Below are 15,944 nucleotides of genomic sequence, written 5' to 3'. Positions count from 1 at the left end.
AATTTTCCAACCAACTCAAAAAAATCATTTTATCTAACTGGAAAATTCTGAACATAGGCGATGTAGGGCTGCCTAGACCCCTTTTTGCGTTCAAACGCAGCAGTAACATCAGAGACCAGTTGGTGCACACTCGCCCACGCACTAACCAAACAGGCACCCAACATACCCTGTGGGGTCTACCTCCAGTTGTGGGCCACTATCCATGTGGTTCTTGTGCGGCATGCAGCCACACCTCGGTGACCAAAGAGATAGACATTGGCACTGGCAGACCGTGGACTCTTAGAAGCCACAGTAATTGCAATAGCTCAAATTTGATCTACCTTATAACCTGCCCGTGCGGGTTGAGATATGTTGGAATGACCACCCGTCGTATTAAAACTCGTATTTTGGAACACAAAAGCACGATACGGTGTGGTCGTTCCTCTACCAAACTCACCAACCACTTTCTAGAGGTCAATCATGCTCCCAATGACCTACACTGGACAGTCCTTGATAAACCCTACATACCACCACATCTTACAGATAGCTCTTCCTTTCTATTCAAACGTGAGCAAAGGTGGGTGTACAAACTGAAGACACACGTTCAGGGACTGAACGACGATATTCCATGGCTATCCTTGTAATTTTCATGGCTTGAGCTAACCTTCTGGCCCTTGTTTCACACCGTGCTCATGGGCATCACCCATCAAGTATATTTATTAACTTTTTGCTACTGTACACATTTTGCGGTTGCTCTGCTGGGCTTCCGCATAATGGCATGCACTTTCCCAGGCTGCTGGCCAACCACCGACTGTACTCTCTTTCCATTCTGACAGTCTTCTTTTTGTTTTGCCCTCCCTACATATCGAGAGCTTTTAATTTCATTTGGTTATCTATTTCCCGGCGAACCTAGTGCACTCTTAACTAGTTTCGACCGTGTTGTCTAATCCGGTGTTTTAGCATCAGTTCACACCAATCCCTGCGAGTTCACACTCACGGAGCGACCCGCGCTTTTGGAGCTAGTGCCGTTTCAACTAGCGTATCTCCGTTTTAATTACTCAGCATGTGCTTACTTTATTTTGCCCAAAATGCATCTCCATGCGTCTTCGAGGCATTGTTACGCCTCTAATTCCTAGATTCCCTTAATTAACCCGCACACCCTGTGAAGGAGCGCCCCCACCTTTTTCCCTAATTAATCATGGCGCGCATTCCTTTGGTTTTTTGACAGCGTAATTCCAACCCGTCAGCTGCATACCTGTTTCCTTGGCAACTGCCACTCAGGTGCATCAGCACTTCTGATTGGTTCTCCCCACTCACAGCATGTGAAACTAGTCCCCTGATTGGTTTATGTGTTATGACACATTCTTTCTTAATCCTTCTCCGTCCAACCCCGCGGGACCTCCGGCTGCAGGCTCATTCCAGCCCGGTTCCCCGACGGAGAGGTAGGATTTCTGACGCTGGGCTCACACCGTCCCTCTTTTCTAATTCTTTTTTAGTTCAATTATGTTTTTATGAAGGCGGCTAATCTCCCACCTTTCATCGATATGTCTGGGCACACATCATGACATTGCTGTACACTTGTACAGTCATTTTCAACTTGTTATTGTTTAGACCGATTTAAACAGGAGAGATTACGGTTTCAACACCTGTTGTTAAACGGTGATCTCTGTATCTATAAACATACTGTGCATTCACCGATTTTGTCAGTTTCCCTCGCTTTTAGATGACCTACTCACGTTTCTCACACTCGCTCATGACATGTAAGCACCCCATTCCTCAGTAGTCTTACATCTTTTTTTCAGAGCGGTGTTCCTTCCTGAGCGATAGCCAGGTGGAGGTCAATTTTCCACCCAGTTTTCACGGGTGAGTGGTCCTTGCTTATAGTTTACACTTTCACACCTGTTACTACTCAGCATTTGGGACCAACATTCTTACACTGTATCTTTTTTGTTTAGGTGATGTCTGAATCATTGAGGAGCCGTACACCCTACAAGCAACTTTGGGGTGCCCACGATATCCTTTGATACGTTATTCTTTCATTTTTGCAGTAGCTAACCAGGTCCTGATGAAAGCCGAGCCTAGTTAGGCGCCTTGGCTGAAACATGTTGACCATTGTCTCATATATTGCTCCATTGGTTATATTGAACTAGTGGGGCTCTCACTTTTTTAATCTAGCATCGGTACGGCGGTGTCTAAGAGATTCCTCCTTGCCGTCCCGTAACTAGTTTTAACACACTCTTATTGCACTATTATTTCATCAGCACTGCATCCCCTACTCACACCCTGCTCTTCATTTGTGGATTCAGTCCACTTTTCAGTGCAAAACTTAAACATCGTTGAGCTCTTACCTCTCGTAGAGGGGCCAGCGGCCCCCTGAGAGTAGGAGATTTTTCTTTGGGATAAAAATCCCATGTGATGGGGTTTGTTACCCGGGGTGAGTGAGTGATTACGTTCCTTAGGGATTGCCCTTTCACCACGTACATTAGGTTTTTGTCTCTCATTTCACACACCACCTTTTTATCTTTCTTCTTTGCTATCTCAGACCTCAGGGTTTTTTACACTCGAGAGGCAGCATCACACAAGCCCACAGAGTATTTGTTAATTCATTTTTTGTTTTTTTACTGGGGCATATTTGTGGCCTTAGAGCACTATCAGACCACTTAGACACTTCTACAATATAAGACAATGTGCAGACAATTCTGGTGCGATGCATAGTATTGTGAAAAGAGTTGAGTTATGGTCAGTATAGCAAGGTCCAACGTAGCAAGGAAGGCTTCAGATATAAACATTATTTTTTACCTGTCGAAATATAGGTCTGACTTGACAACACAGCTATTGAAGAACTATTGTGACTAATGCTTCAAAAATATATATAGTCTGGGGCAGATTTACAACTTCTGGCGCATCTCTGCAAATCAGCAGGGATGCGCCAGAACAGATGCGTCACGTAATCCCCCCCTTGTGCCATCACAGATGCGTCGCATTTACAATGTGGTGCACCATGGTGCAAGGAGGGGAAGATGCATGACGCATCTTGTGGCGTATGGGTGGCGCATTGCTGGAGTTGCGTCGCAAGCTTGATGCAACTCCTGCAATGCACAGGGGCCGCCCATACTTCATGTGGTGCGTCACTCCTTACGCCTGCTTGAAGCAGGCGTAAGGATTTAACGCAGCAGCATCGTAAAACTAACTCAGTGAAATCTAGTAGATTTCACTGCATCACTTTTACGAGGCGTACCTGCAAGGGAACGCCCACCCTGCGCTGGAACGCCCACATGAAACCTGACGCAGGTTTCATGTGGCGCAGGGATTTACAACGTGATGCATCTCCCCAGATGCGTCACGTTGCAAATACGGCGCAACATGGCGCATGATTTATGCCACCGCTGCGTCACAGAAGTGACGCAACGGTGGCGTAAATGTGTCGCAAGGGGCTTGTAAATCTGCCCCTTTGTGTTTAGTCTCCACCCAGAGTAGTATTATTCTTTCACCTCACTCTGCTGTCTATATCATTGATATATAATTTCTTTAAAGTGCTCCATAGTACACAAGGAAGAATATTTTACATCTTAGTAAGGGGCAGATGTACTCAACAATGGTTGCAAAAAACTGGTCGCAACTTGCACCAGTATTTTTTGTGACTGGTGTTAATTTTTTTTAAATACAGAATGATAGTGAGTCACAATTCAACCTACCTCATGAATATTAATGAGGTCGGTCACAAGTTTTTGACCGACTACAACTCGCTGCCATCACAGGGAAGGCAGCTTTGCTGTGATTGCTTTTAAATAAAGCAGTAATGTTTTAAAAGGCATCCTGTTTTCCTTAAAGGAAAATGGGATGAATACAAAAAAATTAAAAAATGTTATTTTGTTTTTTAAGTAAGCAGTGATCTATGGGACCAGTTACTAAAATTACTCTAAAAACATAATTTTGTCGACATCACTATGTGGACCCCTTCCTGTTTGAAAATGCCTTAACATTACCTTTGTAAGTAAAATATCAATGTTTTGCGACCTGATGTCATTTGCAAAACATAAAAACAAACCATAAGAAACCAGTATTAGAAAAGATAGCCTATTAGAAAAGATGTCCTAAACACACCCCTTCCAAATACCAATTTCGTATGGTTTTCTAAACCTATTTACAGATTTGGAAAACCTTTTTCTGAATCATTAACTAGGCTTAGTACTTTGGAAAAAGGGTTTTATTGTTTAATGAATTATCTACCAAATCATAGGGTTTGTAAAAGCTAAAACACTGGCCCTAAATTTTTTATCTTGTACATGCATTGTACAGAGATAGAGATTGTGTAGAAAAAGAAATCCTTTTTCTTAGTACAGGCAGTTTTTGTCTATGTTTTTGTAAGCAATTAAGTGTGAGTCACACTTACATTCAAACTTATGTGTAAACGCACACACTAGCATAAGGAATGACAATAAAGCTGCAACCCCAATGCATCTAGTTTTGATGAGGGAGAATATGAAGACAAAGGCATGCACACATTATGTGGCATGAGTTGGTGCATTGAAACCAAATTTCTTGGCTCTGCCAATGTTTGTTTGAAAGGGTAGTTAGTTGTGAAGCTAATGGGTTACATAATGTGCTGGGAGATGGATATTGAAACTGTGGGGAATGAACTGTTGGCAGGATGGTCATTTAGAGTCTGGTGCAAAGAATGCCCACATGAATACAACAATGCAAATAGTTTGTGCCTGGGGTTTTGGGGGTTTCCCCCTCATTTACTTACCAGCATAATAACGCCATATAAGGCTTACATGTGAGACTTGAACACACCCTTTTTGCCAACTTTACTTTTCTATTTTTTTGCAGTTAATGCTACAATCAGGTGGTAAGTGTAAGCTGGAGCCGTCAGCACAATTGGGTTACTGCTCCCATGGACTCTATAGACTGTGGGGAATATTTGATAAGATCTCCCGCAATGCAGCACAGCAAGAAAGGTTGTTGCGTTGCATTGCATGGAAGAAAGAGAGCTGAGCTGCGCTATATATTGAGAGATTTGGCGCAGTTCAGTCCTCTGGCAATCAATCAATCAATCATAGCATTTGTAAAGCGCACTACATACCCGTGAGGGTCTCAAGGCACTGGGGGTGGGGGGGGGGGGATGCTGATATTGTTCGCAGAGCCAGGTCTTGAGGAGTCTCCTGAAGGAAAGAAGGTCTTCGGTCTGCCGTAGGCGGATGGGCAGGGTGTTCCTTGTCTCGTGCTTGTCTAGCGCCAATTCAGACACCCTTGCACAATGGGGGAGGGTGCCTGCATTGTAGCCAGGATTGTTTTTGGGCAGGTAGGGATACTTTCCTGCACGAACTCAGTCCTAAGAGGAGTTTTATTCTTTCTAAGTGTAATGCAGAATTCACACACTTAGAAAGAGGAAATAACAGGAAGAAATAAACATATTTCCCCTCACTATGCCATGGTCGGTGTGGCGTTCCATTCTGGTACCATTCCAGGTTTACTGCCTGTATGTAGTAAATCTGAGATTGCATCATATTCCATTGGTGCACGTAGAGGAAAGCCATGCTCCACCCATGGAACACCAGCCACTACATAATGTAAAGCAAAGCATGTGCCTGGCTTTGTAAATCTCTCTTAAGCTTTTGCCATTTTTTTTTAATCAGAGTTTTTATATAAGCGTGAGCTTGACCCGAAGGTATCAGTATCAGAGCGCTTTACATGAGCACCAGTCATGTTACAGAAGGACACACATTCGGTTTTTGTTAGGCACGGGGAGATTAAGTGATATTTGCCCAGAATCACAGGCTGTTTAGCGTTGTTGCTGAGTCTCGAACCTAGTTCTCCAGATTTGAGGTCGACCACCCTAGTCATTAGTCCTTGCATCGCCATATGCAAGTCTATATCAGCACAAAGGCTTAGTAAATCTAGGCCTGTATTTTTAACCATGAATCATGCATCTGTGGGAGCTATATGTATGCATTCATTCCACACTATGGTGTTTGACCTTTGAATTTCAGCTGCAGGTGATCTTTGTTTGTGTGCCGACCTCTCGTTCCTCAATGGTATGTAAGGGCTAGGTTATGAATGTACCGTGGGCCTGTTTCACAAAATGCCTCATGCATGGAGCAGACAATGGCTCAATATATGGGGCACACATTGGTCTTGTTTGTAGCATGCTCAGTGCCATCCATCTGCTAGAATGAGCATCTTCCAAATCTGCACAATAATTCAAGATTGACCTGCACATGTCTATGCTTGATCCACAATGAACACTGCACAAAACAATCCTCCTCCCTTTAGAAATGAATTCAGCATTCAAAAATAAGAGTGCAACCACATTAACCTTCTCCCCAGAACCTACTGATCACTAAAATTCCTTATCACAATTGATGGTGGTGGTTCAATCCCAGGCCTGGCACCGGGTATCTTGAGTGTTCTTCCTTCAATTATTCGGGTAATGGAAAACCAATGGCAAGTTTGTCGAATATATCTCAAAGCATATATTTCCTAGCTCCCTCTCTTTTACCATTGCCCCCCCCCCCACCGACCTCAGATTTCCAACCACTTTACTTCTGGACCCATTACCGTCCCTGAAAAACAATTCCTCTGCCAGGAGACATTGTTGCGAAATGAGACCGTCTGTTCTGTGCCAGGAATAAGTGCCATCCCTCTGCTGTCCCCAGGCATGGCTGAACTCGGTCTACTGTCGGGTGTGCATAGAGCTCAGATAAAATAAGAGGAAGCAGAAGCAACACATCTGGAAAACATTTGTTTTTGCATATTAATTTGTGAACAAAAGATGTTTGCCCACAGTAAGGCTTAATGAGGGAGGTACATTTACATATTACACTTTGGTCCACCAGATATGGAAAGAATATAATCTGCAGGTTGAATAGACATAACAAAAGATATCCTATTCCTGACTGGGTTTGGACAGTGCATATTCATCTAATGCCTTCAGGGCAAGGTTGACCTCTTTAACATTGAATTTGTGTCATTTGTTCAAGACCAAAGGTCATTGTTGCGTGGGAGGTTTGTATGGGGGACCATAATAAGGGTAAAATAGTGGGTAAAGGGGTATTCATACCATGTAAAGTTAAGCTGATTAGTAGATGTATCATGCAAGATGGGGTACACCAACTTGAAGGAAAGAGGACATGGGCACAAGGGAAGCGATAATAGTGCTTTCCAACACAAAGGATTGGGAACCCCCGTGAGCACTTGTAACACCTGAAAATGCCAACCCCTATCAAAGCTGCCTGTGTCCTTCACTGAGGTTGGTGAAGATGTGTTTTGAGTGCCCGGAATGGTTAGGGCTTCACGTGAGATGCTCGTTAATGTGGACCCTACTATTCTGTACGTGAGGCTCTGGTCCACAAGGAGGCACATTGGATTACCTGGAATAAAGCTGATTGTGTATGTAGGGATCCTGGCTTTGGGCTCCTTAGTCACATTACCAGACTCAACATAATCCCCTCCCAACTCAATTTTTTGATCACATTGGTTACAGCACCCTTCTACAGTCAGACAAATAAAGAGGGATATGTGCAGCCTTGGCATTGAGAGCGGTCACTGTAAGAGTTTGAAACAAAAAGAAAATAGTAAATTCTCACCAAACATCGGCTTTATGCACCTCTTGCCACACATGGTCTGGCAGCACTTCCACATGCCATCGCAGTCCATGTCCATAGAGCAGTTCTGAAATTTAGAGAAGTCCAGCAGATGCCAATGCTTGGGCTTCCCATGAGGGAAGTGGCCATCTTTCTTGTAAGGTTTGGCCCAGCCTTTCTTCTGAGGTGGAGCTCTCCTTGGAGGTGCATTGTGGCCAAAGGGCTCATCAGATGATTCAGATGATTCTGTCATCTTCTGTTTAAACAATTCAAGTGCTTCTGGGTGCTTTGTGAAAAATTCTTCCAAACACATCCCCGGTTTCTCTTCATCACCTATGTAACCTAAAGCAGGTTAATACAAAGAAGATTGTGTTGGTACTCACAGGTAACTACCTAAGTTAACAATGCCTTAACATGTCAGAGCATCTTCTCTGTGTTCTCTAGACTATAGCTCATGTTTAGGTAAATCTGAAAATTATCCCCTTCTTTCTTGTCACACTTCTTTTCAACATCTGATATGAAGGACTTCACCCCATCTGCATCTTCCTTGAAACACATAAATGAGTGACTGAATACTGAATTAATTATATTAATTGTTTGATTTGTTGCTGGGTTGATAGACTGCTGAATAATTGACAGTTCTTGCACATTGCATTACACTCTATGAGGCTCTCTGTAGGTCATGCAGTTTTTTGTGGCGTAATACCGCAACAGGGAAATATTGATACCATGAGATAATGTTTGCAAGCAACGCTTCTGACATGATTATGCCATGCTGTGCATTAGGAGGGTCAGAGTGTATTGCTGGTAATGAAGTTTATGAATAGGTTCAGACAGGTAAAAGCAAAAACAACTTTGGTTGCTTTGGAGAAGAAGGCAAATGATGGATATGGAAAAGTGGAAGATAGGAAACTAACGACAACCAGACCTAATTACTAAAGGTGATACCATAGAAATGTATAGCTGTAACCACTGGTGACCTTTCATTAATATCTATAAGCTGAACACAACATCCCTGTCAATTGCAGCAACAACTCTACTGATACCTAGTGGTATGGGGAGCCAGGGGCTGATAATGATCAAATGAGGAGTTTAGGAAGTATGTTTCTACCCATCTGTCTCTGTATCAGTTAACCAACATACTCAAAGATATTTCTTTACCTCAGATCTCTCTGAAAAGGACATAACATCAATTGCTACTAAAGGATAACAAAATAAAAAAATGGCTCCCAAATAAACTATAAGGCAAAACAAAATCATAACTAAGCAACTTGTATTTAGTCAGTAACACACCTTGTCTACCATGGTCTTTCTCAAACAAGTAGGCCTGTGCAAAGGCTTTTTTATGCTGGTATAATCTCATGTAATTCCTGAGTTTCATGTTTTCACCATTTCGCATGACGCACAGTTTCGCATGATTTTTTGCTTCTGACAGCCTGGTTCATTTAGAAAACTTTCAGCCAAGAACAAGAGATTTTCTCCTTTAACCAGTATTCTGCTGGTATCTTACTTTACTTTTTTTTGCAAAAAAGTCACCTCTACAAATAAGTTAATCATAAAAATTAATATATGTAATACACTGTATACAATGTAATACACTGTGGCGGTTCCCACTGTATACTTATAGTAAGGTTGGACTTTCAATAGGAAGAGTGTTTTTTGTTTCACAAATAGTTTTGCCACATTTGACTAATCTTCATTAAACTTTCCTCAAAAAGTTAATCCACCCCATCTCCTTTCCTAGAAAGTGTATGCGGGATTAGTTAAGAGGAGGCATAGAAAAAAAGAGGGCCCAAGGCATTTGAAATTTTAGGACGCACTACAGAAAAATTAATTGAATGGAAGTACACCACATTTGGCAAAAACAGATCTTTACTCAGAAAGCGTGCTTTTCGTGATTGGTGTAGGCTCATTCAGCCGTTTCTGAGAAAATTGTGTTTAAAGAGGCACTCTGGTGGTAATGAAGGGGAGTGCTCTGATTGGCCACTCTAAAGAAGACTGGTCAATCCTGATTGGTTGGTTGCAAACTAAACAATATGGTGTGGCAGCTGTTAAAGAATCCATGGACATGGTCCCTGAATCTTGAAAATGAATTAAAAAAATACATAAGGGGGCAGAGTGAGCACACCTTTAACCCAAAGGGTCCCATTATTGGATGTTAAAACATTGACAACATGCATATATGCCAACATTTTCAATCTAGGAAGTGGGAGATTTTATTTTCCCCTTTGGTTTATGTTGAAGCAGATGTCAAGTTATGACCTGGTCATCTAAGGTTATGCCAAGTTTGGCTTCAAAACTCAAGAGTCTCCCTAAATCAGGTCTATTGGCATGTATGAACATGTTGTGACAGCCATTACAAACGTTGGGAACGTGGTCCCCTTTTAAATGCATTGCAGTGAATGGCAGGTATTGAAGCTCACACAAAGGAGCACATAAAAAGGTAGGAATTAACTACAAATATAAATCATTTGTTTATGGTTCCATTTTATTTTAGGAACTGTGGTCAGTTCTAAGGAATCTGTGAAAAATGCTGACCTTCTTCTGGGATTTGATGAAGCATGTTTGAAATAAAACAGTCTTCTCTCATTAGTTTTCCAATACAGGGTATGGAAGGTGCACAGAAAGCAAAAAAGAGAGTATATTTTACACTATCTTTCTCAGCCACGTGAGAATAAAGTCTAATATTGTGAGCAAAACCCGTCCTTCCGAGAGCAGCAGCAGCCTAATGGGTGAAGCATTTCACAACATCTAGAACATAAAGATATATGTGACAGCACCCACATTTAGTAGAGATTATGCAATTTTTACTGGTATTTTGGTATATGGGAAACTTAATGTCTCTATAAACAATATTGCAGTAAGTAATTTATTGAACCTTGAATGCCGTTCAAAAGAGTGTTTGGTCCTTATTTACCTCAATGAGATGTACCTGTTAAATGCCTAATCTGACATATAATTTTATGTCAACTGCTTCACATCTATACTTTAGCCACTGATAAGTCATGTGTGTAAAAATATGTTACACATATTCTTGAAATGAAAAGAATGATGTACTTCATTACAATAACGGTTACATTCATTTTACAACTTGAACCATTTGTGAGTCTATCATAGATTATACATTCTTCAACAATGTAAAATCTTTTAGAAGTTTCACTGATCTTCCGGAAATAAATATATGTATCTTATAAATAAGTTTAAATAGAAATTGTTGATAGCACATAACAGCTCATTATGTAAGCAAATGCACAGAAATCCACAGGTGAGTAATGTATTCTATAAATAAGCTTTAGTTTCTCTCTCATATTTTGGCAAAAAGACTTTGACTTAAGCCACAACCTTTTGGTAACATACTTGTGCAACTCACACTAGTTGCAGTGAGTCTCTACTTCTTGAAAAGAAGTACTGCATGCTCTTGAAATGTTACTAGCTGTTAAAATGTGCACCATATAAATGATACCATACTGAATCATTCTTGTCTCCACGACTACACTGTTTCTATTTCATAGATGCACACATGTGAATACAGTCAATGTATGTTGTATATGTTTGTGGGCCCTTTACAGCATACTATCTTTTCTTAAATGATCTGTAGCTTGGATGATGTCATCAAGGATATCATCAGTGAGGTCATTTTTTAATTTATTTAGCAGTATTTATAAAGCGCAATCCCTCACCCCTAAAGGGATATCACAGCACTGTGACTGCCATGTGTAGTGTTTTCTAATTCACTGGGTGAGGGACAATATTAAATAAGAATAGTTCATCTGAAAAGAGCTGCGTTTTGAGCTTTTTCCTGAAACAGGTACTCATTTGTGAGTTGGAGGTCTAGGAGTAGCAGATTCCAGTGGGCTGCAGCAAGATGGGTGAATGATCAGCCTCTGACTTTTTTGAGACATTTGGACTTGGCTAAGGCTAGATTAGCAGATCTCAGACTTCGAGGGTGTGTAGAACTCCATGTTAGATCAAAGGGTTGCAGGACCTGAGTTAAGAAGAGCCCTGTGAGTGTGACAAAGAAGTTTGAATTTTGCCCTCTTTCTGATGGGTAGCCAGTGATGGGTGTTTAAGCAGGCCGAATCAGAGTTGTACCTGTCTTTATTGTAGATGAGTTTTGCAGCCAAATTTTATATCACCTGCAGGCGGGTATAAAAGTAATCAGCCGTCCCAAAAATGGGGTGTATCCATCCTATCTAGTGGACACCTACAAATAATAGAAATTGTGATTTTTTATCACTTAGTTTTAGATGGTGTGCCCTCATCCAGCTGACTTACTCAGCAAGGCATCTAGAAAGGTCCTGTCTAGTTTCTTCATGTTTCCCCCCAATACAGATGACCAATAGATTGCCATTGGCATATGAGCAGATCTTGAATTCCTACATGCAGACCAGCTCAGCAAGGGATGCAACATACACATTGAAAAGGGTAGGGCTCAAAGAAGAGCCCTGCGTTACCTCACACTTGGAGGTCTGGGGAGAACAGCTCATTAAATTGAACTGGACAGATTGGGTCCTTTTACTCAGGAATGAAACAAACCAACATTTCAAATAAATGTCAACAATAAATGTAATTTAAGATGTCACCAGTGATGTAATCAATTATGTAATTTACCATGTCATGAATGATGTAATATGTGAGGGCATAAGCGGTGCATGGCAGAAGTAAGTCATAGGCCCACTGAACTACCGAATTTTCATTTTGGATTGTTTTTTAAGCATTGTTTTTCAACTCATTTCATTACGTGACTATAATGATGCCTTAACATTTGCCTATTTCAGTGAATTATAAGAGTTTGTTTAATGTAAGCTAAAATCTTATTACCATACCTAACTACAACAGCACTTTAAACCTTTAACATTTGGTTAAGTACAACTTGCACTGCTATGATGCACTACTTATGACCTCACATATTTCATTACTGACAACATTTCAAATCTGTGGCAGGGCAAGCTCTACTTATGTCAGTTATGGGTCAGTGTTTTTGATTCTAAATTAGAATTTTTTTATTATTACAAGACCTATGTATACTCCACTTTAATGTTTATCATGTTCTGTGAATTGCTAAGCTAATATTAATTAAAATTTTACCACCTTACTTACAATTCCGCTTTAACCTTTGTTTTTCTTCAGGGATTTCTTTTTTTTCGCGTCCAGGCCCTGAACCCAACCCCCCATGGGCGGGAAAGTTGCAGAATCCTTAATGGTAGCCACAACATTTTTCTTCATTGTGGCCAGCCAATGGTGTCTATCGGTCCAAAGGGTAGCCAAAGGGACCATCCAATAAGAATCAATTTTTAATCATTTATTCCCACAGGAGTACCGTGACAATGGATATCACTATTTGCTAATTTTTAAACAATCTAGAATGGCTGAACAGATTTACACTAAATTATGAAATGTACACATTCTGAGTAAATGTGGGGGAAAACTCTGTTTAGCAATTTTTTCTATGAATCACTGTTCAATTGTCCCTTTGGAAATTGCATGGGCACGAAAGAGTTTCGGAAACTTGTTTCTTTCAGCGCCCACTGACCGATAACCCCAAAACTTTCCAAGTGGTGATTGTGGATGAACTTTTTTTGGGACAGTTTTGTAATGAAACACCACCAAAAGTTTTGGCATGAAAGCACTCTTCCCATGGAAACTCTGACACACATATAACTATGTACGTACGTGTTGATAAATTTACTTAACGCTTGCCTGTGTCAAAGATTTCACCCAAACACCCGCCAAAAAGAATACGAAGAGGCTTCCAAACATGATACAAACTTGTTCTTGGTAAGAATATGCACAGAGCAAGTGAGTATTGAATTGTCTTTGACGATAAATACTGTTTTGCAATACTCATTGTGTGGTTTAATGGTGGGGTTGCGGTTAGAACTCTCCATCTAAGTTGTGTCAGATATGCCAGTGACTGTCATTGATTGGGTCCTGTGCTCCACTGTATACAGTTTGCGTCGGTCTTCTCAGTGGCATGTTTGTGACTCTACTGAGTTCTATTTCAGCTGTTTGTTTTTGAGCTTTGTTCTAATAATGACAGTGCTTTCTTGACTTCTTGTTTATTATCCTCCTTATAATCTCTCTTTCCTTCACCTTTCAAGTCAACTTTTGCCCAAATTATATCCCATTGCCATTCTGAGAAGCATTTATGTACAGCATGAATACAGAGCCAAACCTATTGGCTTTGCCAATGTCGTTTGTTTTCTGAAGGCTACTACAAAGCAAGTCTTCTCAGGCCCCTTCCACCTGACCTTAGAAGGCACTCACTAAAGATCAATTTAATTAAAGGAAGCATGCAGCTCATAGGCTTGAATATAGTGACCAGAGTTTGCTTCCTACTGGTACTATCTACTCTAAGTGATGCTGATACACAGGTACATATGCTGAGGAGTGATTCATGGAACACAGTTCATATATGAGGAGAGTCTTGAACACTGAGGCTCCACAGTAGTCTACATAAATATTCTAAAGATAGTATTAGAATCATTAATGTTCAGATTAAGACACTATGGCTATTCAGATTGTGTGACAGACTGCCCTGAATCTGAGAACTTACCTTCAGGTAACACATGGGCACTTGCCAGGGCCAGCAGCACAGAAAAAATTAGGAGCCTCATCTTGGTTGAGTGCCGGGCACAGTCTGAGTGTTTGTAGCCGGCAAAGGGAGGAACTGAGCTCCTTCCACTAACGATGAAGACAGATCACCCACTACTTATAGGACTCCAAGAGTTTCAAGATAGCCAAATTGGAAGAGGTCCAGTAAAGGATTATATGATATCCGGCCCAGCAAAGGATTATAGGATTATTCCAGATCACTACATTCAAACTACAAGTTGTGATTGTTTCATTGTCTACTGGATGTATGCATGTAACCTTTACAGCTGTTTCAGTTGCAGGGAAGTGTGTGGTACACAATATCAGTAGTCATAGTACAAGGAAATGGAATAATGGTAGAATGTTGCAAATGGAATGTAATAATGGTAGAATGTTGCAACTGTTGTCATATTATTCTCACTATGCTCTGGAAGTTTGGGTGCAGGTTTTATGTACTTTGGGTTTTATGTTATTGTTTTTATTAGAGATTGTCAGCTGGCATTCACAGAGAGGAGCATGGCAGGAAATAGCTAGAACAAAAGACTGTGGGGCTCATTTATGAGCCCCTGCGTCACTTTTGCGCCACCGGTGCGTCACTTTTTGTGACGCACCAGTGGCGTAAAACATGTGCCATGATGCGCCATATTTACAAAGTGACGCAACTACCTAGATGCGTCACTTTGTAAACCCCTGCGCTACATTATACCTGCGTCAGGTATAATGTATGCAGGGTGGGCGTGCCCACGTAAGTAAGCATCGTAGAAGTGATGCAGTGAAATCTACGAGATTTCACTGCACCACTTCTAGGGTGCAAATGAGTCAATATCTTGCGCCTGCCTCACAGCAGGCGTAAGGCTGACGCAGGCCCTTTCACATGGGGCTTGCCCCATGTGAAAGGACACATTGCTGGAGTTGCGTCACTTTTGTGACACACTCCAGCAATGCGTCACTTTTGCGCCTACAGATACGTCAGAAATACTGACGTATCTGTGACTCCTTGCAACATGATGCATCATACTGTAAATATGACGCATCATTGGAGTCGCAGGGAGGGCGCAGTGAAAAGTGACGCATCACTGTTTTCACGCAGTGATGCGTCACTTTTCATAAATGAGGCCCTAAGAATTTCCCAAATATTACCCACAACATTTTAATACTCATAAGGAGCTCTCAAAAAAGATTTCACAGTTTATCAAAGCTTCTAGAATACTTTATTAGCCTACTATGAAACAACCCCAACTTCTAAACATTATTATTTATGTAAATGGTATTTTACCTTACATTATTATAGTTTTTATGTAGCACCAATGCAAATCAAAGTAAGAATAAGAGTGGGAAGTGGCTATGGTCAAAATGGTTGAGGAAATTGCCACAGTAGCCAGGGCACTTGGAGTTTGCTGGGATTGTGTTTGACCTCTTCTGTGGCTGTAATTCTTCCAGTCGAAGAACTACATGGACCATATCCTAGGTCTTTCAGAGTTGAGTATTGCTTTTAATTAATTCCCTCAATGTACATAAATGAGTACCAGAGGCAGAGGTGTTATGAATCTGCAACTATCCTGAAAGGTGTTTCACTGGGTGTATGGGCAAAGTGCTCGGTAGCCCCAATTGCATTGCTACTAGATTCATCACCTTTAATGCATGTATGATCTGATGTACTTGTGATGAAACTTCAGTCTTTACATTTGGTGGATATGTTTAGTTGAAAGTGCATCAAGGTTGTGACATTTTTGGGGTGTAGACACGAAGCAAAATACTTTTTGCCATGTACTAAGCCACATAAAT

General features: G+C 41.1%; 1 protein-coding gene across 1 annotated transcript in view; it reads right to left on the bottom strand.

Annotated features, from left to right (window-relative positions):
- LOC146813066 (uncharacterized) overlaps nt 1-14,182 on the bottom strand; it is an 88,400-nt gene extending 74,218 nt beyond the window's left edge. Inside the window, exons 1-2 of the mRNA XM_085615254.1 lie at nt 14,122-14,182; nt 7,569-7,907 (exon numbers count right to left, since the gene is read on the bottom strand). Of these exons, the coding sequence (XP_085471380.1) occupies nt 7,569-7,907; nt 14,122-14,182 (400 nt within the window). The remainder of the gene's footprint in view (nt 1-7,568; nt 7,908-14,121) is intronic.
- Nucleotides 14,183-15,944: the final 1,762 nt, after the last annotated feature.

Source organism: Triturus cristatus, chromosome 7 (assembly GCF_964204655.1).
Source record: "Triturus cristatus chromosome 7, aTriCri1.1, whole genome shotgun sequence".
Lineage (NCBI taxonomy): Eukaryota > Metazoa > Chordata > Amphibia > Caudata > Salamandridae > Triturus > Triturus cristatus.
Note: the sequence above shows the minus strand (reverse complement) of the source record. Positions and strands in the feature narration are given on the sequence as shown.